General features: G+C 41.4%; 1 protein-coding gene across 1 annotated transcript; it reads right to left on the reverse strand.

Annotated features, from left to right (window-relative positions):
* Nucleotides 1–149: 149 nt before the first annotated feature.
* Nucleotides 150–27,612, reverse strand: nptnb (neuroplastin b). Its single transcript, XM_084541578.1, has 9 exons — nt 27,126–27,612; nt 15,799–16,146; nt 10,674–10,860; nt 9,147–9,241; nt 5,767–5,906; nt 5,365–5,638; nt 865–886; nt 671–744; nt 150–578 (listed from the first exon to the last, which is right to left on the reverse strand). Exons 1-8 carry the CDS (start codon nt 27,199–27,201, stop codon nt 684–686), a joined length of 1,203 nt encoding a protein of 400 aa, XP_084397704.1. The 5' UTR covers nt 27,202–27,612; the 3' UTR covers nt 150–578; nt 671–683.

Consider the following 27,612-nt stretch of genomic DNA (forward strand, 5'->3'; position numbering starts at 1 on the left):
GTAGACTTCTTGTCACAAATCAAATATAGTTAAATGACCATGATATGCTGTACAAATTTCAAGAATAAAATTATATATATATATATATATATATATATATATATATATATATGTATGTGTGTATATATATATATATATATATATATATAGGATGACTCCATAAAAAACATAGGTCATTTTGGATGCAAAAAAAAAGCCACACGAGGGATAACAACAGAAAATGTCTATTCTGAGTATCCTATTGCGTAATTACCTTGCATGCATTGTACATGATATGTAATACAAAAGGGATCACCTCATTTGAGGACATGGTAAAATGAATAAAGGAGACATCAACAGCACATTAAAAATGTGTACACCTTTGTGGTGGTTTTAGTCATTATTCGTCATCCTGAAATCTCCACGTAAGACTGAATAAGGCATGCTTAAGACAGCCGTCATGTTCTTTTTGTTGCCAGTGTTATGCTGATATTGTTTCTCATAAAATGAGACAAGATATGCTTTTTTCAAAACTGCTCGGAGCTCCATCCAGCTCTGATACCGTCATGTAGTCAAAAAACGCAGTTTAGCCATCTCATCTGTGGAGAGAAAATCAAGAGAAGGCGTGACTATGGATAATCCTCACACTGAGTTCTATATTTAGCCCCCGTCCTCTATAACAATGTCTTACTTGAGTAAATTGCTTATTTTGTATTCCTCTGGCGAATGTTTTTGTCCTTGTGGTTGTTTGTTGAATTTGTTTTCCTGGGAAAGAAGCAGTTACAATTTAGTGACCTATTGGTAGCAGACATTCAAATCACAGCACCAAGTGTTTCCTTATAAATTTCAGTGTGTGTGCGTCAGCAAAACTAGTTATATACTTACATAGGTCCAACTGGTTCATCATCTGACAAGAACAGAGAAAAGGACAAAAATAGCACAGAGAAGTTAGATGTGAGATAACGATAACAAGAACATACATCTGTTTTGCACGTTTCAGCACATTTACTGCAAATCATAGGACTGTTTTTAGACTGTCTAATTTCCAGGCAGCTATTGGTTAACTATCATTGCGCTATGGCGTGACGATCAACTTCAGGAAACCTGAAATTTGCTGCACATAAGCACCAGCCTTGTACCGGTGAACACCTATATTGTGCAGTAATGCAGCTGAAAGCACAGACTGCCTTAAATACTTGAACAGTTGTGCAAGTGGCGGAGTGGTGCACTGTCTGACACCAGAGAAATGGGACTCAGATGCTGAACAGCTTATTTTATATGCATGTATGTGTACATTTTCCATCTGATGAACAGAGTCGGAACAAGAACACCAAGCAAACACAGGCGTTAGCTTCTTAGAAATGCTCGTGGACACTAATGGCTGAACCCATTCAGTAAAAAATAAATAAATAAATAAATAAAAAAAAGAAGCTTGTTTTTGGAAAATAGTCAGCTGTGACATATTTGCAGTAGAAGGGCTGAAAAATGTGTCATGGTCCTTTTAAAGAGCAGCCTTACCACCAAACATTGTAAACTTAACCTCACACGCCATCTGATCTCATGGGGTTCCTGTTCATTTCAGGCTGAGCATATGTGTAGGAGGCTTACAGATGGCGCACTTAAAACCATCTTTTAATTACACGCAGCGATTTCATAGTGGTTCTGAAAGGGCCTGCTACATGTAGTATTGCTCACTTGGCATAAAAACATGCATTCCCTCTGGAGGTTACACCCAATCCTCACAATTATACATAAAGTTAATGAAAATATGCATATTTAAGTCATTCTGAGTCATTTTAAGTATCATTTTCTCAGCGGGACAAACACTATAAGGCAGTGCATTCATAGTACAGCAGTGAGACATACTACAGCAAGAGGAGCATGTGAATAGTTGTGAGTATTGTTGCACTGAGTGAAAGGTTAGTTTGAAACCCACATAGCCTTGGGATTGACACAGTGGTTGGTGTTTTGCATACAGATGAAATGTGTCAACAGGTAAGTAACCAAGTCACAGTGAGATACTGTCCATGCAGTTATAACTCTGGGATAAGCAGCATTAGCAGCATTCCATGGCATTAAAATGCAGCAGATTATGGCAGCTATAATGTCAGACAAAAAAACATGGCTCTGTGAACACTCGGAGGAGGAACATCTGTCAGCATATACCCCTGTTTTCACACCTCGTATGTACAGTGTACGTCACAAAAGCTATGTTTACTATTACGGGCTTTGCAAGCACAATAACAAACAACAGGTTTTTACTGTGTGAGATTGGCGGTCACACACCGACAGTAATCATTGTAGCACATCGAGCCGGACTGAATTTATGTGGCATTTTAGCGTCACAAAATGTGGGCTGACATCCGTATTGTTGCATGCATAAAGCGAGCTGTTGTTTAGAAAATCGTCACACAGCAAAATCTGCAATTTTAGCCACTGGTTTTGAAACACTGGATAGAAATGTCAGCGTCTGCATCAGAGCCTTTGGCAGTGGAGTGTAACAGTGTTCAAACACAGCTAAGCCATCAAGAGACCAGAATTCATAATGCACGCAGACAGGGGCCAAAAACCTCCGGGAATATGGGATGCTAAAAGGAGATTTTCGTGAGACTGTGCATCGTGAGCCGGGAGTCCTCGTTGCTGATTTGAGCGGCGTAAACATGGCAAATATAATCTACCTTAATCGCTTCATTTTTTTTTTTTTTTTTTTTCGCTAGATTAAACCAAACTAGAGGCCTTGCAGAGAGCTTACCTATGCTGTGTGGTTTGTTTATGTGCGAGTGGGTGCACATATTTTAAGTAAATATAGTAAAATGTTCGCTTTTTAAATATAATTATTAAGTAATTAACGAAACACAACAGGTCACAAGAATGCTACATGACTAAAAATATAACTACATATCCATTATAGATTATAGCTAGACTCACCATAGTGCTTTATTATTTTGGTAAAGAAAACAATTTGTCATTAAATGATGGTTAGTAATTAATATTATAAACAAACTTTAAGAACGGTCGCAGTAGCTGACAGCTTTACTATGAAATTATTTGAAACATCACTTAGCGTCATGTAGTTGCAAATTATGTTTACACTCATTACTTGACTAATGAGTGGATTGTGTAGCGTCAAGAAACATTAATTTGAATCCCATTAAATGACTTCTAGTCTGTCACCAGAACCCTTGCTGTGTGACTGTAAGGGTAAAGTGTATATGGAGAATTAAGAGGCAGGAAATTGTAACTACTTAATATCCTTTGCACATTTTACTTATTAATTATTTTTTTCTCTCTCCTGGACTAAATGAAAGGCTTGACTGTTGCCAAGCAGGAGTGATTCACGTTAGTGGGACGACTGCTGTGGCTTCGTTTTGCCTGAGTTCGTGTTGTACTGAAAAATGAAGAAGACAAAACCACGCGAGCAGAGGTCAGACAGAACCTTTGGTGACTGGAGACGCCTTCGGGCCTTGTAGGCGTTGTTGTCTTGTCACATTGCTATCATGGGAGTTGGCCTGACTTCTTTCGTTAAACAGAAATATTGTGTGCGTCGTATGTATTAAATTTAAGTCATCGATATATCATGTAGTTTCTGTGTTGCTTTGTATTGTTGATTTCTTTGTTTACGTTTGCATTCCGTTGTCGGGATGAGATTTGGTTTTGCAGACTGCATGTGTGTACTCAGCTGGCCAACAGAGCTGAAGCTCCTAGCTTTTTTTGTGCTTTAGCAGTATAATACCACAAGTGGTCCGCATAGAGGAAAAAAGTCTGTAAATTACATTGAAAAATAAGTTTTCATCTCAATTAAAGGGCTGGACATTTAAATATTGATACCATTAAATGTTGTTATTGAATGGAGCACATACCAGTAGGTTTCAACACAGTTTTACTGTTTGTTTTTACGGCCTGTTTAAAGTCTTGTTTTTTGCAAGACTAGTTGGGTTTGTTTGTTGAAGACTGTTGAGGCATAAAAATGAAATTCAAGGGAATATTCATTGTATTATCTGCATATGCAAAGGTGAACATGAACAAGGCAGAGGTAATAGTCCGTTTAATATTTTTCATAGTTTTGGCCAGTGCGGTTGCACTGGAAAATAATTAAGATACTTTAGATGCATGAAGCCTGGAAGCCAGCCCTAGCTTCCCCCTTCCACAGAATTTTTGTTGGGGAAAGTTGATCTGGAGTCACTCCATTGGGAACTGATTATGAACCAGCAAAGATCTGGCAGCCAATGAAATCATTTGTTCGGGCTTTATGTGGTGATGGACAGAAGAGTAACGGCAACATAGTCATCCACGTCATCTGAGCACTGTGGAGTTGGATTTGTTTACAACAAAATGGCCCTGATTGGCTGTAGGATAGTTATCTTTTTCTAAGTATCAGTTGAATAACATCCCAGAATGAAATCCAGTGTTACAAGACTCATATTTTGATAAGAACTGGTTGTTGAAATCTGATCCAATAACCATATAATACTGATGAGTCTAATTTTTTCTTAAATGTCGTCCTTCTTGTTAGCTATCCCCACTTGTGTGCCAGGTGAATAAATCTTCGTTATAAATAAATTATAGGTGAAAGTCATCTTATTTGCAGATAGGGTTATCAATATCAGCCAATACCCATTATTAATAAAAATGGCTTTCCTGAGAAATTACTCTAACCCATTTCATATTTTATGTGTTCAGCCTAATGGAAATGGAAATGAATGGAGACACGTTTTTATTTCACCACAACTTCTTTAAAGTAACTGACTGTGTTAATATCCCATCAAAGATCATAATGTTTTCAGATGGACTGTGGGCTAGTTAAAACATACAAATCGACAAAAAGGAAAAGGAAATCTCTTAAACCATGCAGGATCTCTCACTTACCACCCATTTAGATTATGTTGCCATTAGGAAAGAAGGAAGGGGAAAAGAATAGTAACCAGTGAAGTTATATATTCTGACTGATATGCTATCACAAACACAATTCTGTCACCACTGCCATTAGTATACGAAAATAACCACCTCTTTGAACGGTGAGCTGTGGCCCCGCCGTTGTTTCCCTAATGTGCTTCTATAAAGGTCAGATTTGCATGCGTCTAATACATGGCTTATATTTGACAATGCCCTTCCGCTCCTCTTTTGTCACACCAGACAAAGGCAAGGAGGGAAATCCTTTATTAGTCAATTGGCCACTCAAGATTTCTGACAGCGCATGCAAGCTCACAGTTTCAAGTTTACTTGCATCCGTAAGCATCCCTGTGACTTAACATCTGAAGGTATTGTGTAATTTCTGAGGCAGCTGAAAATTCTTATCTGACTAGACAAAGAAAATCTTCACTTATCAAAAAAGTTCATTATTTATAACTTCCTCCTGCAAACAACAGAGAAAAAAATCACTCTTACCGTCAAGGATGTCGTCTGGCCTCTTGCGTTTCTCGTACACAACGATGATGACTACTAGGATTATAATTTCTGCGAGCACACCCAGGAAGGGCCAAAGGGGTGCAAGATTGCTGCGAACTCGAAGTATGGTGGTCTTAGAAGTGTTTCCAATGGCGTTGCTGGCGTTGCATTGGTAGACTCCAGGATCTGTGCTTATATCCAGGTTTAGTATGTTGAGCTCCGTGTAGTTGTCTTTGTTAGTGATGAAGAAGCGTCCGGTGGAGTTGTCAATGTCCTGGAACACAGTGACCATTCCTATAAGTTAATTACACTGAAAACACACTCAGATTTAGAGTAGATATACAGTACACACCAGTACCATCTCTATCATGTCTAGGACAGTTCTTAAATTACAGTTGGTACCTGCACCAGGTAGGATGTTCCATCCACTTTATGCCACGTCCAGGTGGGATGTGGGTAACCAACGGACTTGCAGTGCATTGTTGCGTTCTCCCCCTCGTTCTTATTTTCACTTCGCTTGTGGCCAGTGATATCAGGTTTTGCTGGAAATATAAAATAAATAAATATAATGGATCATTAGCTGAGTTGGCGGAGATAAGGCGGTCAAAGACGTGATTTAAGTCCTACCAGGCAACATAAAGAAAGAATGATTTGTAGTTTTGGCTACGGTAGTAACTTTGTGTTAATTAGATGTCGAGGTAAGCGAGAGGTCTCTCAGTAATAGGACTGAATCACTGAAGTGGCTCAGTTGGAATATAACAGACTTTTTGGAGTTATTTAGTTTAAGTCCCGTCACTGTTGGTGTATGATGTTTCTAATGTTTCCAGTTTTCCATTTTTCCTCCGGACTACTTGGGCTTTTATATGGCTATCATTTCATATATTCATTTTATTTGTTATCTACACTGTATTTTCCACTTTATTTTAACACACTATCATTTTAACAGTTATTTAGCACACATCAGTTTGTTAGCTTTGATGAAAACTATGTTTAGTTTTTAACTGCAGATACTAGTATTTTTGTAACTATTAGGGCAAATACTCACTTGTTAGTTCATTAGATACACTAGTAAAAAATTAATGCATCCTGACACATCAGTCCTGCAAATCTAAATCTTATCTTCATGAAGGTTATGGCATTTAGCATTTGTTTAAGATAAATGAGAGACAACTCATTCTAGTCAGCCGGGTAGGCCAAATAACAGAAACACTTTTATGTTTAATTCAGCATAGCGTGACAGAACCACAAACTACATCCTCCGCAATAATCACGCAGTTGAATCAACGCCTTTCTCACACTGTTTCAACAAAAACTAAACATAATATTCATGGAAGGGGATTTAGTGCAAGACTGTGTCACAAGTGTACCTAATAAAGTGTGCGTGTGTGTATAGACCAAATAACCCGGTATGACATTTCAGCATATTAGAGATAAAATGAACCCTATATGCAAAATTGAATTGAAATTAGCAGAACAGAGCTTTGCTAAGAAGAGGGATTACAGCTTTCATTAAAAAGTGTCATTTTGAAAGTTTTTTGCTGTTTTTTTTTTTTTGTGAGCACTATACACCCTCAACCCGTGCAATGGGGAATATCATTCTGGAGGAGATAAAAAGCATTTCAATACAATTCATAATGAGGTCATGGAGGAGGGGTATCGGTATGATATGAGAGCTTCCAGATGTTCCCATTCAAAATAACTCCTCGGTGAGTTCCACAAAAGACATTTTGAGCCAGAGAATAATTGTGAAAATTGGCTCTGATTAACGAATAAGCTGATACTGAAAATGAAACGCAGAGGTTATGAATTTCATAAATTCAGACATATGTCACGAAGTGTTGGTCCATCAGTGGAACTTTTATTTCTCAAAGGTGTGACACAATTTTGCCATTTAAGGAGATCCCGCTTTTCCATTAATTCTCAAAATTACACTAATTCCTTCCATGCAATTAAGCAGGATAAGGAAGAGGCCTGGAGTGAGCATTTTTCAGCTGCGCATGGATAATAGAGCAGGAGGGGTCTGAGCTCCTCTGTGACATCATCCCACTCTAATCATAGTGCACACGTGCTCCCTGAGCAGGGGAGTGGCCAAGCTCGTTTGTGCCTTATCCCGACTGTATTATGCCAGTGACTGACAGCACAGGGACGGCCCCCAGAGTGGCGCTAAAACAGGCAGAAGCCTCCATTTCACACTCCTGACTGTGATTATTAATCTCTGATCTGTAGACAGAGGTGAAGAGATTTGTGAATATGAGACGGATGCGTGAGAAGGAGCAAGGTCATAGCTGTCAGACAGAATAAAAAATAAAAAAGTTTATTAAAATGACATTGGATATTGTTAAATTAAACCTCTCATTAGGTACTTTCTGCAGTGTGATAGGTTTTTTTTTCCTCTACTGCACACATGTTGTGATTTTGATTCAGGGTTTTTTGCGAGGAAAATGTGAATTATCAGCGTGCAGGTCGAAACCTTTTCATAGAGAAATGTGCTTAACGCTTACTAAAATTTGAGAAATACAAGGTACCAAATATGTGTGAGTGGTAAGCTTAGTATCGCAGACAATAAACTCAACTGCTGCCACAGAGATGGCTGGGACCGGATTCAGAGCCTTAATCCTACAACATCACAGAACCCTCCATCTGTTGCCTCTGAGCTGAGTCCTGCAAGGATGAGTGTGCCAAGGACACTGTAGGCGAGGGATCTCAGTGAACTGCTGCCAGAAGCGCAGTGCAAAACTGGCCTGCTTAACAGTGGGCTTGCTACCTGGGTCACAAAAGATCTCAAACACCTTGAGAAAATCACAATAACGTTTAAGAACTAAGCAAAAGAGATTTAGCATTAGTGCCTAAGCTGAATATCAAAACACTCATTATTTGAATATTTTTTTCAATAAAGAATTAAAGGACATAATCCTGCGTCATCAGTTTGGTTACTGACTTTTTCTCCCGCGGACAGATAGCAAGCCTCAACAGTCAGAGGCCTGCAGTCTATAGCGATAGCTAGGACACTTCAGTTTGAATGCCGACGAATCTCGTCATCTCACAGCCCAGTGAAAGCAGAACACACACGGTCATCGCCCACGTTATGCAATCAGGCAGCGCTTTAAGACAGCCGCGGAGTAAGAGGCAGGGCATGCTCAGTATGCGCCACAGCCATGCCGCAGCAAATTGGCTTAAGCACTACACACAGGCAAGCTTCTCTTGAAGAGGTTTTCACTTGCCCTTACTCAGGGAAGATTCTTCATTCAAGTTGATGGCTTCACTGTCGGCTTGAATGAAACCAACATGGTAGTTACAGCATCCTGCTATCACATCGGCTTAAATTTCACCACTTAAACCTATGAAATGAATATATCAAATGAAACATTTTATATTTGTAACTGCTCCTAAGGATGCCTCTTAGTTGCCCCAATGTTTTTCACGTTTTGGAGAGCATGTGCAGTGCCTGTCCGTTTTGCTAGAGTTGTCTCAGCGAAAGCCAAGAGTGACAACAGCCTCAGGAATGCTCCCCGTCATCACACCACTGCACTGGATGAATTTGTTGTCAACAAGGCCTCTCTTCAAACAGCATCAGCTTCTGGGACACCTTTATTTCGCCATCTCTCAGCAGACAGACACACATGGCAATGCCATGTCATCATGTGGTGAGCTATATTTGCGGCCAGGCATTCTCAGAATTTGGGTACCTCAACGAGGACACTGGAGTATAACTTCCAACAATTTATTTGTTGCCATCACGGTAATAAAGACTCAGGTGTTGTTATGTCACAGAGAAATCTTACCTTTCACTTGAATTGTCGCATTTGCATTCGGTGCCGTTTCAAATGTGTAAACACACATGTACTCCCCAGAATCATCTGCCCGTGGTTTCACGATTCTGCAAAAAAAAAAAAAAAAAAAAGAGGAGTCAAGTAAATAAAGTCAACTAATTTCAGTTTAACGCTTGTAATTAGTTTGGACAACAGCAGTGGAAGCCCGAAGGATCTACAAGGCCACGGGAGACAAAATGTTGGCATTATGCTGTTATATTACGGAACAGCAGCTCTGGATTCTGCAGTGAAAGACACCACAGGCATTTTGAGGCGTAATCTTCTGAGTATCGCTGATCTAATGTGACAAGGAAGTGACCAATTGGTCTTATCTTGTGGCTAGAGAGAGTCTGTGGTATGTCTACGGGGGCGACAGTAGCTTTGTGTTCCAGTGGTGATAATGTGTGACAGCGGGAACTAACAACTAGTGGTACTGTAGGCCTCATAATAGCAGAGTTCCTTTTCTAGATAGATGCATAGGTATAGTTCAAGATCTGGTCTGTGTGTGGTAAGTAACACTTTAGTACTATTTCAGTGTTTGCTAATTACTTAAAACCAAATGCTATAATCAATAAAAAGCTGCAGACCACTACTGCTTCTCAGTTACAGTTTGTGCTATTCATAGAGGCTTGCTAGTAAACCAACAGTTACAAAATGTGCATTTGTATGTCAGTGAGTTTATTAACTGCCTGAAGACAAACGTAGGTAAAGGCTAGCTTTGGTGAGTTGTCGTCTTCCACCTGTCTTTGATAGCTTAGAAAGATTTTGTTCACAGAGGAAATGTCTGTTACACTGTGGTTTGTGGTCTGTAATGCCCTGACAAGGAAGTCCCGTCAATCAGTTTTCAAGACAAACCACCCTGAACCCCTGCTAATGTGTGCATACTACCATTTCCAACTAACAGCTAATCGGTTCATTGCCTTTGTCTTTAAAATGTCCTGTGCTCCAGGAGCTTCTTCTTGAGACAGACATACCAATCATGCATAACATTATGACCACCTATGTAATACTGAGTAGGTCTCCCTTGTTCCAACAGTTGTGACTCTTTAGAGAATGGACATGGGCCTTCTGAGGGTGCCCTGTGGTGTCTGGCAACAGAATGTTGTTAGTGGGGGCCTTTGGGTCCTCTGTGGTATCCCACACATATTTGATCAGTTTGAGATCTAGTGAATTTGGAGGCCAGGTCAACACCTTGTGCTGTTTTTCATGTTTTTTTTTTTTTTTTAAGTTGTTCCTAAACTGTGGCTGCTGCCATCAAGAAGTGTCATTGCTATTTGGTGGGAGTGCCTGGTCTAGTCTAGGTGGGTGGTACATGTCTAAGTAACAGCCACACAAATGCCAGGTTCAAATGTTTCCCAACGGAACACTATTGTCACAAGGTGGTCAATCATTTCTCCCGTCCGTGGTTTTGATCTTGTGGCTGATTGGTATATTACTATGCATTGTCTCCTCTCCCAAAATATGTCCTGCTTACAACACGGAGGCAAAGCTGTTTGTCACCTGTACACTGTGTTCCTGAGCTCTGTCCTTGTGTTGGCGATCTCCTGTCCATTCTTCATCCAGAAGCTTTCCTTGTGGGGTGTGTGGGCAGTGGTGAGGTTACACTGCACGGTAACCGGTGGGGCAGGGTTAGAGCTACTATGATCCGACGACAGGATGATCTGATCAGAGGCATTGATCTTTGGTTCTGGAAGACAGAGACAGTCAAACCTTATCCCAGAACTCGGGCTTCAAGCTGTTTTAGTGCTTCCTTCCATGCTGTAGTAGCTGTAGGCTGTATGCTGTTTTTATATGATCTGTGTAGGAGGGTGTCTATGAAGTGAAGTTCACACAACAAATAAACAAAAAGCAGAATAAGTGCATAAAACCTCAGGAATGCTTTGTATGAACCTTTTATGTTCAGAGTTGAAATGCAGCACTTATGCATTCTGTTTGGACAAAGCGATGCCTCATTTGTCTACAGATTGACTACGGAAATACGCATTAATGCTACACTGACCTGCGATAATCAAACATGAAATTTGACTGTCATTCTGTCAAACACAGGAACAAATAAGATATTTTGTTCAGTAAACTGCACATGCTCTTTAAGATATCCTACCCTAAACTTGTTTGCAATCTTAGTCGTTTTTGGGGGGGATCAGGGGCCTCATTTACAACCTCTGTATATGTACACTTCTCAACAGTGATTGCGTATTCTACATTAAACAAAAAAAGTTTATCATAGAAAATAAATAATCCTACATATCCAAACAGAGAAGCACTCAGGCTGGCTGTGTTATATGGCATTTGTGATTCATAATTAATGTATTTTTATGAAAATTATTATTTCTTTTCAGTTCAGCCACATTAACTGAGTGATGGAATAATAAAATACATTTCCTTACGCAATGGAGAACAGACTACTGGACTAGTAGACCCAACTACTTTTTTCCGGATCACTTCAGTTAAGACATAACAGTGGAGATGACTGTGGCAGCATTATCTTTCTCCAACTTACCCTATACATCTCCACCACCTGGACTCAACCATGAAATGAAAGAAACACTTACATGCTTCATTTTGGAGTTAAATGTTGTGTTGAGTGGGTGAGATTCTATCAGCCTTATAAGCTATGTGGAAGTTTATTTGGATGTTAAACAAATACCCTACAGCGAGCGTCCCTGCGTCTCAACCATCTGGTGCTGCAAAGCACACCTCCATGTCCGATCGCTTGGATCTTTAATTTGGAGACTTGTCCGGTCTGTGGCATTAACAGCTGCTGCAGCCGTCAGACCCTTAGATTTGTTGTGTTTCTAACGCTGCCTACCTCCACAGGAACAAGATGTAAGTCAGTTTCCATAGGGGGTTTGCACTGACCACTTAATTGTGGAAACATAGTGGGCGCAATACAAGGCTCACATTTTTCAGCTGATCAGGATTTTACACAGATTAATAAATGAGACCCCTGGGCTGACGACTGATGTGACACTGAACAGACCTTTGACATTTTATACAACCGCTGAATGAGCATCTAGATCTCTAAACTGCTAACCACGCACTAGTTACTAAACAGTACCGGGGTCCATTTCTCAAGGACGACCGGGGAAGCAGGAGGTGTCATCTGAGAGCGAGGCGCCCTTTGCTCTGCCTCGCGTTGTGAGCAGGAAGCCTCCTCCACACTGCCCCTCCTCCTCCTCCAGGGTAGGCCAACCATGGCAACGATGGAGCCCCCGAGGGGAGGAGCAGAGAGGAGAAGCATCATAATCCTACTACTGGCTGCTGCTGCAGCAAGGCCACTAGCAAGGCATAAGGGAAGAGAGGGGAAGGAAGGGCTACGGAGTCTTTGACTTCTATTAGCATTCAAAGTACGCTTATCCTGTAACTCTGTATACTCAATAGCTAAGGGGATATCTTCCCACCCCCACACACCGCTCTCTTTCCCACAAAGCAGAGTCACATGTGTTAGTAATAGTATCTCTGAGACATGCACACACACACACAACATGAGGTACATAAATTAACATTTAGCAAACACGGCACAGTGGTCCTCAGGCAATTTCATCAGAAGGTTGTTTGTAGGACACCGTGTCACAGCTTAAACTGTGGTAACTGCTGGATTGTGTATCACCATATCAGAATGTAAAGATTGCCATGAAACCTGCCCCCCCTTCCTCTGGCTGGTACTCTGACAACACTGCTGCATTGAGACTGGTGTCATATCCAATTAGCTGGCAGATACTTGACGGTTTTGTCTGGATGTCAAATGGAGCCACATTCCATTACATTTTGCCAAGATGCATGAAATTCATCAAACTAAATAGCTGAAACACACTAACCAACTTGGCATGGTCTATATTTAGGGGAGCATTACTGTGCTACTGTGAAAGGCAAGGCAAGGCAGGGCCCTTAAATCCCAACATTGTAGCACAATGCAACCCAATATGTGCACCGCCAGAGAAAGGTGAGTCCTTGCACACTGAATAGTCTGCTGAGCACATAGTTGAGCTAAATAGCTTGAACCACTCATTCTTAATAATGCATTTTCCAAGACATTTCTTTAATAACACACATCTGTGTTACTTTTTCAACACAATCAGTATAAATTCACATACCATTATGAGTATGGAAAAGTCTCAGCAACATACTCCACACAAGATCTACTGTATGTGTGTGTGTCCGAGTATGAATTACTCACCCCGTGAAAAGTGGCTGGAAAAGATTTGTAATTTACTTTTTCACAAAGAAACCTCAACCCGAATTCAGGTTGGTCACATTGAATCCTGAAAGTGAAATGTTTATCATGCTGTAAAAACGTATACAAAAAAATCTACGGAAATCTTTCAAACCACTCCTGCTCGATAATCTTTCTGTGGGTGTAAGCCATTTCTATGGCGTTTCAGTAAGTCTGATGAAAAGACGTATAAGGCAGAAGCTGTGTATATAGATATATTTTGGTGGATAGAGAAGCCACAGACATTTTTACACCTTTTTCCAGCATGAAAAAAACACTGTCACCATTGGAGTCAGTTGTAAGTGACATGAATTAAAGCAACATTTTGGGAAACGAACTCATCCACTTTCTTAACGAGAATCAAATGAGCCAAAACCACTGTTATGTCTATATGAAATAATTTAATATGAATCTACAACCACCTCCTTGGCAGCTTAGCTGTGCATAAAGACTAGGAACAGGGAAACACGTAGCCTGGCTGTTTCTGGCCAAGAAATAGTCTGACACATTAAGCCGTATTAATGCCACATTTCCAGTTTCTGCATGACTTTAACCAACATGTTAACTGAAGAGCTTTAAAGTTGATGGTTTTTACCTGTGGGAGGAAACAGACTAGCAGTTTCTGGCTTTTGTTTGTAGTCTTCATGCTAAGCTAAGATGAGCAGCTGCTGGCTGTAGCATTCACTGTAGACACATGGTAGTGGTGTCCCAAAATCTCCTTTAATCAGAAACTACAATTTCTGGAAGGTTTTGTAGTTTTTGGGTGCAGTATCTCTTCAAGTAGCAATACATATTACAATGACATATCTCCAGTAGAGTTTAGCCATGCATACATTATATATATATTTTTAACTGCTTAAAAAAAATTGCTTTTGAAGGGAAATAGAAAACGTCAGAAAATTGCATATACAGTATATTTGTGTGTGTGTGTATATATATAATATATATATATATACTGAATTTTACTGATATAGAGTGACTCACATTCACAAACTAAATTAAGAAAAAGTAGCCATAACAAGACAGTCAGACTTAAGCATATTTCCCGAACTACAAACTATACATTCATATCAAAGGGCTATTATGTATAGCCTGTAATATACATGTAACGTCGTATTACATGTATATGCAGAGAACATTTACTTCTCAGTAATGACAGAATATATTGAGTGAGGATCTAGATTGTTTGATTAAAAGCAGGAGAGTAGGTGATGTGTAAATGAAACAAGTGAGCATCTCTTATTAGTACTCGTACACAAATAAAATTTTGTTCAGCCCAATCAGAAGAGCCATCGAAGACCAGACTCCTCTAAACTTCTCAGAGCGCTTCACTATGACTAACAACATTCCACATCTCCTTGTGCTCCAGTGGGCAGAGCACTGAAGCATGCACAGATTAGAAGGGTCCAGTCGAAATTCAGTTTGTTTGACTGCTTGTGTGCCCAGAGCAGAGAGTTAACGGATATAATGTCATTACTGATTCATAGTCACACACTTAATGGCTGAGAAGGCACAAGGTAACACATTGAACAGGTAGGTCCAGAGAGACTGTTGTGTAGCAGCGAAATCTCTGTCTCATCTGAACGAGAAATGAGACACTCAAGGCCCCCGCGTGGTCTTATCCTTTATTGGATTACCACACACAAATTTGAAAGCAGAAAACGTTTGCTTTTATCAGTAAGGAGCTGACAGCAGGAATCACTGTTTTACACCTTAACGGATCCCTCCTTGTGTCTTCTTACAGTCCCATTTACACTGCGCCCAGAGTGGGAAAGCCAAATCAAAAGCACCATTACTTCAAAGCGCCACTAGGTTTCCACTGCATTTAGCAGGCAGGACTTTGAAGTAAATAAAACAATCCACGCAACGCAAGAGACACAACATAATGCCAAAGGAATCACAAATAAATCTAGGAACAGGAAATGGGAGTGAAATACAAATAAAAAGATAGTGATCAGAATATTATAAAAGGACACGAGACAGTAAGAACAAAGACTTGGTGTGGGAGGAAAGAGAGAGATGTAGATAAAGACTGGGCTAAGTTCCTGGGTTTGTGGTCATTTACAAAATGATGCACAAGTACTTTTGGGAGAGACGGGGAATTTTCTGACTTCAGTAAAGGAGAAAAAATAAATAAAATTTACCAAACCAAATTTAATGTTAATAAAAACAAAACACAAAAGGAAACCACTGGGATAAAGGGATTTAGATAATTAGAAAAATTCTAGTTATAAAAATCAACTAAAAAAATGAATATGAATAAATAACGTGGTTGGTGTTTGTTTTATTTTTGCCTGGCCAGTGACCGCTGTGGTGAGGGTGGACTCTTGAGAGGCTTTTAACAGGTTGGAGTGGTTGGGAGAGGGGGGTTGTAGTTCACCATCTAGGTACTACGGGACATAGACCACTCACTCTGTAGCACCGAAATGGTGGCCTGGGCGCGGATCCAGGTGATGGCAGGGTTTTGTCGGAGGTCATTGCGCCTGGGGTCGTTGCTTGCCCGGCACTCATAGGTCCCAGAGTCCTCCAGTGTGAGGCGCGTGATGCCGAGCACACTGACCCCATTGGCGCCGTAGGCCGTGTTGATGGATACCCGCCGCTTGCGGGCTCCGTCCCACAGCTGCTTGAAGGAGTCGGCTCTGTTGACCTCAGCATACCACCACTGGATCTCTGGAGTGGGGTTACCGACCACCTCGCAGTACAGCTCAAAGGTGTCCCCCGTAAGCTTAGTCTCAGACAGTGGCGACTTCACAAACCCAGCTGGAGAGGAAAAGCGTATCGGGATGGCAGGGAAGGAAAGGGTAGGAGCAGAAGGAAGGCATGGTAAGGCCAAGGGGTAGAGAAGAAAATTAAACAGAATCAGAGTACATACAAACAAAAGAGAGGATGATTAAACGCAAACCAAAAAGAAGCAAGCCTCAAATCATTGATAGGTGGAAAAAGGGAAGGTTAATGATTGTCCAAATCCAGTCCGTTTAGTGTCAAGGTTCCCTGGCCCACTTAAGGCCAACTGTCACACAAAGTCATAGTCAACTCGTCCCGAATCCTTGGCAGCAAGTAGAGCTGGTATGTTGCGGATTTTCTTTACTCTTTCTTTTTGTCTCTTTCTTGTTCACATGTAACCCTATAAGGATGACTGCAACAATACTTGAAATGTACCTTTCTTGTGCGTATGCTTGAGCAAACAGAGAAAACATTGGTTACAGTACAGTAAATGCAGTACACAAGTAAATACATTTTGCAGTGAAGACATTGTTTGAGCATTCTCACCACGCTCAATCAGTCAAAGTCAGTTTCTTAACAGTTTGTTTAGTCAAGAATGTGAGCGATCTCCAAACCCTTTTCTACAGGCCGCACTCTTACTTGACAACGCTGGCATGGAAAATGTCTTCTTCTTGTTCAGCAAAGACCATAAATTGGTCACTGCTGAACAGGAACACTGGATATCATCTCTTCCTACTCAAAATGTTTGTGAGTTTGTTAATAACGTAACACTGCACACAATATATTCTTGCATGTGTTATGTTTCATGTGCCACACCACTTTCCTATTATCATCAATTTACTTTCTGTTCTCAAATATCCTGTTCAGGATCATGGGTTTATCCCAGCACACAATGTGTGAGAGGAGAGGTACAGTCTGGACATGTCGCCAGGCTGTCACTGGGCTAACGCATACAGACGGACAAACACATTCACACCCACTTTCACACCTACAGGCAATTTAGAGTCACCGCTTCACATAACATGCATGTCATTGGTCTGTAGGAGGAAACTGGATGGGCTGAAGGAAATCCCAGCAGACATAGCTTTATGCCATCTTATGTTTTCCTATAATCTGTAGCAGGCTTCGTAGGCGGTATTGTAGCATGATAAATAACATCAGTTTTAAAAGTCTGCATTTTATGTCATCATCACTCAAATACTTTACCTGATTAATAATCCTTGATTTTCAATTTATGCCAATTCACATGAATAATTCCTCGCAATGCTTAAAAACGTGTACTAAAAGCAATTTGTGGTCATTGCCACAAATAAATGTAACTGTGTGTATGTACCGTAATCTCTTTTCATCCCTATCAGCTCTTGCTGGTAAAGCCAGAAATTAGGTCAACCAGCTTACATTTTGGATAATCTGGACTTTAAGAGCAGGTTTTTAAAATTCACATATGGTCACAGTGATATAGGATAGTTCAAGTTCAAATCACTTCTCCAGAACCACAGAAGGATTGATTTGTGATTTGAAATACTTAGTTGTCCCCAATTCAACACACGACTGGCATTAAATCTCCCCATTTTCTCTCAGTCTGGTGAACGACCCTTACTTTATGTGAAATGTGAAACATTTTCAATTCTGAAATACTGTGAATTTCATAATAGAATCCATAATCCATCCAGTGGATCCATAAGCATCATTACCACAAATGTGACTGTACCATGCTGCGTCTGTGCCTGATTCATGACCCTGTTCCACATCGGCAGTTAGCCTAACAACACACTGCCAACCTTAATGAACCTCTTCTAATGAAAAATCACCTGGCCCACAGACACTGCTCTGCAGCCTGTCAGCTGAGTACCACATGTGCTAAAATAAATAATAAAAATACACTGCCTTAACTCTGCCCTGAATTGTTGCAGAGGAAATGGGAACAAAGAGCCTGTGGTCTCCTGAGAGTTCAACTGAGTGTTGTGTCTAAATACAACAGCTTATAGGCCCTCCTAGATCTGTCTACCCTGCTCAAAGTAATGTATCATCAGCACATGAACAGATAAGCTTGAAGAAGCCTGAGAAAGGATTGCACCCACAGTATTCAGCCTCCTCCCGGCAATGACGCCAGTCACATTTTATTCAAGTTACATATTCAAAGTGTGACTGCCAGATGTAAATGTATATTAGTCCTTTTGCACATAATGCACGCATAGAGTCAGCACAGATTGAGAACATTATTCTGGACTCAGTCACGATACATTTTAGTTGGTGGCACGATAACAAGTTAACAAGTCTGCTGCCCAACACCAGCTCATGACTCACAGCCATGTGAAAATACATTAGATGAGAGGAACGAAAAATTGCGAGGAGAATTTAGCAAAGAAAGTGCAGTCTTCTTACTAGAAGATACACTATCTCTGAGGATATTAGGTGCTTGTGCTTCTGTGTGCGATGCCTAGAGATATGCAGAGTAATTAGCATTTGTTTCTTTTCTCTGGAAACATCTGGGCCCATCAAGCTCACCACAACCCCAGAGGGTGAATCCAAGTCTTTCCTCCTACACACTTAATAATATTCAATATTCGTGTATGACGAAGCATTTACTATGGTACACCCTGCTATTGGCGTATCACATGTCTTAATATAACTAGGAGTATGTCATCCATGCATAAGAGATTGTAATCATAGCGTAGTAGCTACTTAAGAAAGGTAATGAATGTCCTCCAAGGCGACAGCAAATTAAATCAGAAAAGGGAGCAGATGACTTCATTTAAATTCAGGCTCAGGGAAACTCTGTGGAGAGATACGCACAGAACAAACTGGAGACAACACCGGGCCAATGAGCCGAGCCGTTTTCGTGTTGTTTAAACAAGGAGCTTACACTGGCAGTAAAAACAAAACTCAAAGCAGCCAGCCGGCACTCATTCGTTTCAAAGTCGTGCTAGGAGATGAGAAGTGACAGAGGTCTGCGGACGGTGGACGGTGGACAGATCTCAGCAACTTGGTCATGGAAGGGAAATGAGTTTGGTCGATCTCTGGGATAGAACATGATCAACTGATCGGCAGCCGCGCCGACTTAGGTTCAGTTTGTTCAAAACAAATGCACGAAAGCAATTTTTCTTTTTTTTCGAGGTATTTTTGCAAAGCTGATTATATTTTGAATCCAGCATGATGTATGTTGTTGAGTAGGCGCTCTGAGCCTGAGGTGACTTATTCAAATTTATATCTCTGCCTGACCGACAGTCTAAAAAAAGATACACGAGTATTGAATTTATGACAATATAAGGCTGGGAAAAGCAAGTATTGTAAAGATTTCGCATAGTAAATGACCAATGTTGTCAATCAAGTAAAAAATATTTGACTAACTGCACTTCAAACCATACAAGTTAATCCAAGTTCCTTTTACGACAATTTTACACAACCTGCAGTCTGTGAGCTGCAGTCTTTTGCAAGGAGTTTGTGTAATTCCTCAGAATGCACAAGATCTAGGGAACTTGCAACATGTACGATAATGTGTTAGAGTTCAACACAAAATCATGCACGTGTCAACCCTACAGTGTTATGTAGGGCATAAGAAGACTTTTCACTTTTGTGAAATTTTTCAAAATTAGACTAATGAATTTACCATATATTACTCTCCCATATAACTTTGGTGTCATTTGGAGTCATTCGGACGATATTCAGACGAGGTCCGCCTATATCCATATAGTGGGAGTGACTGGGGCACCGAAACGCAGCCTTCAAATAACGCATTATCTGCCGAGACACGTTCATTTCACCAATATTTTGTTATGATACGCTAGTGCAATTCCCCGTTGAGTCCGGAGTTACCTGTTACCATCATCCGGGGTCTGTAGATTGACCTACTAACCTCTGACCTGGACGATGTCATCTCTGAGCGCCGCGCGTACCCTGCACGGCTTGTTTACCTGTAATTTGCTACTGCTAGTTTTTTGCAACATGGCTGAATATTTTTCCGATTCTGAGGTTGTGGACGACAACCTTGTTTATGATGGACGTCCTTACCATTTTGAGTCAGAGTACATGGATGAGGAGCCCCGCGAAAGGAGGATGCAGAGGCAGAGAGAGGGACAGCTGGCCAAAGAACAACAAACCGCTGCACGTCCGCGAATAGATAACAGCTAACTCCGGACTCAATGGGGAATAGCACTAGTGTATCATAACAAAATATTGGTGAAATGGACGAGTTTCGCGGCAGATAATGCGTTATTTAGAGGCTGTGCTGCGGTGCCCCAGTCACTCCCAGTATATGGATATACGGAGATCTAAATATCGTCAGAACGACTCCAAATGACACCAAAGTTATATGGGTGAGTAAACGATTTTTATTTTATGCCAGAAATAAGGTCCAGGTTGTAAAAAACGTAATTCCCCTTTAAATGGTAAACAAATGTAAACATGTATTTTAAACCATTAGAAGATTAAGTGCTGATTCAGGCAATTGTCAACATACACAGTATCACATTAGGCCACTTCTTGGCGGTACCTAATAAAGCAGTTACACTCAGCGTTCATGCAGAGGAGGACCTTGCAGACTACATTTGACCCCGATTTGCCCTGAGAATTTTGCCTTGATCTTTGCTGATTGGCTGGGTGAAAACCACACACTTCTAGACCTCACTGAGAGGCATGGGGCTGCAATTTAAAATGTGTGTGGAAATTACCAAATATGGTTCCTTGACCCAAGGAAGTTAAGCAGGAAGTAGATTTATTTGCGGTGTGTGGTGGAGTGGGGGTGAGGGGCTCACCAGCCACTGAAGATTTGCAGAATTAAAGCTCTGCTTATGTTTCAGTTGATTGAAAGATCTGCAGAGCATGCAGACACGTAGACCAGGACTCTGTCCACTATTACTCCTAAAATCTATCCTTCAGGTATCATGTACTTGCTGTCTGAAAAATTTCAAGGTAGCATTATGTGAACACGTTCATGCATTTGTAGAAATCAACATTATAACCGAATTGATGGAAACGGCTAAAAACTTATATTAACCAAGTGGCCAGGCTGTGGGGGAGTTTCTCGCTGGTCCGTGTCAAAGTAGTGACAGACCAGCAATGTGCAGACAGGTAGTTGCCACGATTGACTGGATCTAACTGAGGAAGTTGATCGTTAACGTGAATAAATGCTTTGACAGATTATTAAAACGAAAAACACTCAGGCCCTTCGCTGCGCTGTATACACGCTTTAGCTCATTTTAACTCCATATTCAGAGTGGCATGTGCACGGCAATATCAGAAAATAACCTGTATTTTTTACGTGACAAGCTCTGTCCAAAGCTGTGTGGAAGTCACTGTCATTACGGCCTACATACTCCCCTCACGTAGGTAGAGACGAGAGGTCCCCTGAGGACTGACAACGTGCCACACACCACCACCACCACCACCACGAAGCCTGAGGGTGAGTCAGCTGCCTGCCTACAACCTGGATCCCCGTCCTCAGTCCCACAACACAGACAGAGAAAGCAGAGGGTAGGAAACCCCCTAGGGCCAATGAACTAACTGGTTATACGCTAATCAGTGTGTGTGTGTGTGTGTGTGTGTGTGTGTGTGTGTGTGTGTGTGTGTGGATATGGGCGCAGCTTTGTTGTACCTGCATTGTGCTGTGACAAATATATGTGCCCTCACAGGTCATTTGCAGCATATCACAGTCCAAGCCATTGTTTGGATTTCTACGGTCTTTCGCTCACTGTTAAATGTTACAGTAACAGTAGCTTTATTCTAACTAAATCAAGATGGATTTTGGCTGAAAGGTCCCAATACCCCCACATAGGTGTTTTCAGTAGGTCCAGACAGCTGAGCGTTCGTTTTGGGTGGAAGCTAGGCAGAGTTTTACCGGGAATGTCCAAACACACAAAACAATCATAGAGGTGTAACACGCCCTGCCCTTACATGTGCCAGAAAACAAGTAAGGTGAGTCAGGGTGATGACAGACAAGCACAGTTGGCAAACACCCTGGGGGTTATCAGTAACGGCCAAGCTTGAGTGCGGACTCCTGTGTGAGCTTACTCTGGGTGTCTCAGCAAAAGCATCATCATCATATAAAATCACCGACTCTTCTACGATTTCAAACACAACGATAAAATAGATTTAACAGTGAGGAATTGGATTCTGCAGAAGAAGCAAAAAGTGCCAGAACTAAGCTGCAAGGGACATAATGCAAAAGACATCTTCCACAGTGGGAGGTCTGGGCACATTTTGGAGTTATGGACTTTGCTGTGCAAGACAAAAACTGAAAATTTAGGAGCACCCCATTACCTGTGGACGTTTAGTGGCCAGCGCACACTGCCTTAAACAAACAAAACTCTAAGTGATGGGGTATAGAAAATATCTCAATTTATGTCACCCATTTTCCTTTTTAGAAGCTGATAAGAATGGCTTTACCTAGTGTTAGCACTGTAGCACTGAGAGTCTGTTGTCCCCTTATGGAGATACCAACTGTTCTATAACTTCTGGACATATTTTTGGTTTCTCATTTTTCTTTTACACATGTTTTTATCAGCTTTTTAGATAGTCCACACTTACTCCTTATTATCCTCTTTGGCATCCCAAAAGTAAAGCATAGATTAAAGGCAAGCAGCATATTTGCGGTTGTGCATGTTTTTTCCCATTAACTATGACTCACCTTTATGCTACATTACTGTTAAAACATGTCTTAATATTCTACCATTTTTAACGTTGGTAAGGAGTTTAGGTGGTTTCTTCATCTTCATTTCAGTAAAGTATGAAGATTATGGAGCTCAACCTTCAGAATCCATTAGCAGTTTTGACACACTGTGAGGAAATATCCACACTGTGCTGAAAGGGGTCGTGACAGCGCATTCTTTCTGGCACAGAAAAAATGATGAGGCCAAACCCAGAACCCAAACACTGAGCCTCGCAGACATTAAAATTACTGCTGCAGCCAAGAGTTAATTAATAAATATGTGGTTTAAGTTGTTTACTGTACAGCGTTTAAAGACTCTGCGAGTCAGTAGCTTCAAAAGGAATGAGCCTTACTTAAATAAATGCAGAACAATATATGCATGGGCAGGTTGCTCAGATTACTACTAGCCGTTGCTAAATGGTCAGTAGTAATCTGGAGAAATACAATCGGGTAGTTTTTGTTTAAAGGTCTAATACACATGCACATGGGCTACTCGGTATAAATCCTAGCTCAAGAAAATGTAGCGATATCAGTATTTGCATATCTTACAAGAGAAATGTATTATCGTGTTAAATATCCCATTTACATTTAATCTGCGCTGACTTTTAAAGTTATTTTTATTGCGACTTCCCATCCACTTGCAAGACACACTACAGGTGTGATGATGCTCTCAACATGCTGTCGTCACTAACATCCATGTGACGAGATAAGGCTTCGAAGTAAAGCCCAGCATTTCTGCTTTACTGGTAATACTTGAGTCTGTCGTTCAGATCACAGAGGAGAGGCAACAGTTTAATGAGATCTAAATCCCAATAACCTCTTTGCAGAGCAGAAATGCTCTAATCCCATCCTTTAATCACAACCGGTGAACTTCTCCTATTTCTGTTTCAGAGGTCACAACAATGAAATTCAAATGATTTAGACGCAATACCCGAGAAGCCTGCAGTCACCGTCATAATACAATCATTCCAAAAACCAGATGAAGTACACCTCCAAGAGAATCTCTTTTACTATTAAGTGTTTACTGCAGCGGCGACAATCGCTCTTCTCTAATCTCCGTCTGAACACACTTCTGGTTATTGTTATTTGTCAAGTTAAATGAGTCCCGCAAGCCGAACATCAGCTGGCTTGTAGGTAAAAGAGGCATCCTTGTGTCTGCTGTGTCGCTGGTTAAAATATCCGAGCCCATGGGAAAAATTGGCCGCGTATAAATGGAAGCAACCTCCCTGAATATCCTGTCTCTGAGCCTCGAGTCCTCGTGCAACACACTTAACCTGAGTTTGTCCTGCAGAAGAGCCAGAAGCACAGGGTTGTGGCTAAATTGTGGAAAGCGTGCTACTATATGAATGTGAAGCAGGTTGTTGCTGGAAAAAAAAAAAAGAAAAAGAAGGAGTGCATGCTCAGCAAATCCCTCCAAGACAAATCATTATCTAAAAAAAAATAAATAAATCCTTGCTCACCTTACAGTTGTGCATCAGTATAGAGTATGCCTGCAGAGTGTTTTATACAGTGTGATGCTGCTCATAATCAGCCGTATCAGATTTCACAGTGGGCAAGCATGACTCAGTGTAAGAATTTGGCTTCATTCCTACAGCATATTTTCCAGACTCACAAATGAACCTTTGTCCAGAGCCTGCTCCAAATATGATAATGGACAAGCTGCAGAATCACGTAGGTTTATTGATTGAACTGCTACAAGCTGTGAAGTGCTTTTCTTAAAATGCACTGTTGGGTTTATAGGTTATCAAGAATAGAGTAGAACGACACTGTAATTGCAGCACGTTTGTGCAGAACATGTGGGTGCAGCTGTTTTTGAATCGTGCCTGCATTTTGAACATATCATCCCGTTTCTTTAAAAGGTCATTTTAGCATGACCTGCATGTGTTGATTCACACAGGCAAAAAAAGCAGGCAAGCTGGAGCAGGCTACATGGTTCGTGGGGGGGAAATTACGTAAGATTCAGAAGCCGTTCTCGAGGTCAGCCCTCGTCACCTTCTCGACAGCCTTTATTTTCTATGCAAAACGATCACATCGTCGCTCATCTTAAATAGTTCCCAGCCACCTAGTGAGCCTTTAGAGGGACGCGCAGCTGTGCACAAGGAGGCCGTCCATTAAGAGTTAATGGATTCACTTTCACAAAAGGACCTTAAAGCCACAGTTCTCTGTGCTGTGCCTCGCTGGCTAAAAATAGAAACGAGGCAGAATGGACGGATGCTATTTACAGTCCTCCAAATATCTGTCGCAGAAAACCGGCCACCTATAGCAGGCCCGCTTCTCCCTGAACATGAGGAAATAATGGCATGAATTCCCTCTGCTTCCCAGACTCAGTGATTACCTCTCCTGCACTTATAATTATTATTGTCCCTGCGTCGCTGCCTGAACTCTGTGATATCACGGCAAAATCTAGGATTGCATAAGAAGCCACGCTCCCGATTACCCTTAATCTGAACTGTGAGAGGGGAGTGAAATTGCTTTTGCAGGCAATGTGAGCAAATGTCAGAATATTACCTTCCGCGTTAAACGATAACTGTAGCCTATTATGGCTCTTATCAAACCTGTAATGGACGCAGGACCTATTTACTTGGAATGAATATAGATAGAATGGATCTCTACAGCTGAAACACTGACAGATTTTGTGACTGGGTGGCACCGGCCTGCCTCTCGCTGACCGCTGGATGTATTTGTGTGCGGTGCGAGCTGGGCCTCAGCCGCCCACTTCCAGACCACAGGAAGTGTTTGGAATGCCTTCGCTTGAGCTTTATCAAACAATGGAGGGCTTATTGGGTATTTGATTTTCCAGATAGAAGGGTGAGAGAAAGCCTCGAAGCACATGCGCACACTTGAGTCACTTCAGAGGAATTAGCAAGCGAAGAAAGAACGGGATTCATGAGATACTATTTAGTTACATAACTGCTCTGGCGTTTATTTTTTTTGTCTCCTACCCAGCTGAACACATAGGTTGCTTCTGTTTTCCAGATGTTGCTGATTGTATTTCTTTATTTTAGATAAGACAGAAATATGGTTTTCCATTTGAAATACTTGCCAGATTAAATCCTTAAAATGTGCTATAGAGCTGGAGTGACATTTTTCACAACCTTCTCAACCTATCATCAAAGCACATGTCTTATTAAGTCTTGGTGGGTGTCCGATTACCACACACAGCAGAGACGATGTAGGCATTAAGCATTTACATGATTAAATATGTAAAATAATTCTCTGCCTTATTTTCCTGTGAAGGGGGATTAGTGTCAGTGACACTGGATTGTCAAAACACGGGCCTCGATGTGGGTATGGGATCCTAGCAGCACCTAAAAGCACCACAGACAAAATCACGACACGGTTCCTCAAGGTATCTGACCTGGTTCGAAAACATTTTGATTTTACTTTCTCTTTCATGAATGGCTGCTGATGTGCGTGCCCCGCCGCCGGGCGATTGTGATTCAACAGAAATTTAAAGTCAGGACAGGCTGCATCAGAGGAGGTCAGCCTGGAGCTCCCAGCAGCATGTTGCTGACATTTACTGAGACCGGAAAACATGCCAGTTTCTGTATGATTAAAAGGCGGCGATCTTTTGAAAGTCACAAAAGAACATCTCAGAGGGAAGAAAAAAAGCATGCGTAGCTCAAGCACGATCACCGGGTGAGGGAACAATAGTTATTTGTGTGTGTATTTAGAGCTGCGACTGCTGCAGACTGAAGCAACTGGTAAGAAAGGTCCACTGAAGCTGGTGTGACAGGTAGTGTGGGATAACTGGATAACGGTTCTGAGTTATAAGTGACACAATGGGGCCTGGCGTTTCAAACATACCAGGTGAGTCTTCAGCCTGTGTTTGGTATTGGTCATAGTTACTTGTCCAGCATCCAGAGCAGGTTAGTCTTGCTTGACATGCTCTTGCTGCCCAACCCCCATTGGACTAAACAAACTACACACTGACAGCCTATTGGTTACCCATGGACTGTCACCTCATGTCAAGATAAACTGTAAATTTTAGAACTCATTTCATAAAGGTGCAAAACATGTCTCGAGCCAGACTTTTGTCTTTTTGTAAAATAAAAAAAAATAAATCAGGTCGACTTTCATGAAAGTGACAGTTCCTTCCTCTTACAGACACACCTACATTACTTCATTCAGCAACAAATAACCGTGCAAAGAAATGATTTATTGCAACGTGGGGTCCGTGATTAAATCATATTTCTTAGTGTCTAACTCTGGCCTTCTTGTCAAGATGCGTGCAACTATAGTAGTGCCTTAACGCAGTCATCCTCACAACCCCTCTTCAGAAACATCTCGCCCGGGCGTCCTCGCACAAGTCAAGTCACTTCCCCCCCTCGATGCGATGTTTACAATCATGCCACATCTGTCGTCTTACCGTTCTGCGCCGAGGCGAAAGGCACCATCAAGTTCGCCAAAAGGACCACCGCCAGCATCACTGCGTTAGGATGCATCGTCGGGGGGCTCGTTGAGAGTACCAGGGTCTCGATCGGACGAATGTGGGAGGAGAGATCGTGCAGGCTATTGATCACAAGATCTAGATAGATGGGCCCTGCATAGCACCGGGTCCTTTAAAAAAAAGCAATACAGTCAGCCGAGGATTATTTTAAAATGAAATAAAATTAAAAATTAAAAAAAAAAAATGTAGAAACGTCTCTCCGATTCAAAGACCTTTTGAGGAGAGCGGATGGGTGAAAGGTCCGGGGACGAGGCCAAGTGGCTCAGGGATGCCGATGTGCGGCCATAGGCGGCGAAGAAAGCCTCGTCGGATTGTGGAGGAGAGAGGTCCTTGGATGTCAGGGAGATTGTCCACGGTGTGGTTCTGAAGACTCAAAGATGCGCAGAGCGATGCGCATTTGCGCTCC

This window comes from Chelon labrosus, assembly GCF_963514085.1.
Source record: "Chelon labrosus genome assembly, chromosome: 3".
NCBI classification, from domain to species: Eukaryota; Metazoa; Chordata; class Actinopteri; order Mugiliformes; family Mugilidae; genus Chelon; species Chelon labrosus.

Bases quoted from the DNA above. Each gene is read 5' to 3' on its own strand.
- nptnb (XM_084541578.1), bottom strand. From the start codon at position 27,201: ATGCATCCTAACGCAGTGATGCTGGCGGTGGTCCTTTTGGCGAACTTG. The intron at 16,147-27,125 runs GTAAGACGACAG...TTTCCTCTCCAG, and splicing joins TTTCGCCTCGGCGCAGAACG to CTGGGTTTGTGAAGTCGCCA. The intron at 745-864 runs GTAAGTATATAA...CTTCTTTCCCAG, and splicing joins GATGAACCAGTTGGACCTAT to GAAAACAAATTCAACAAACA.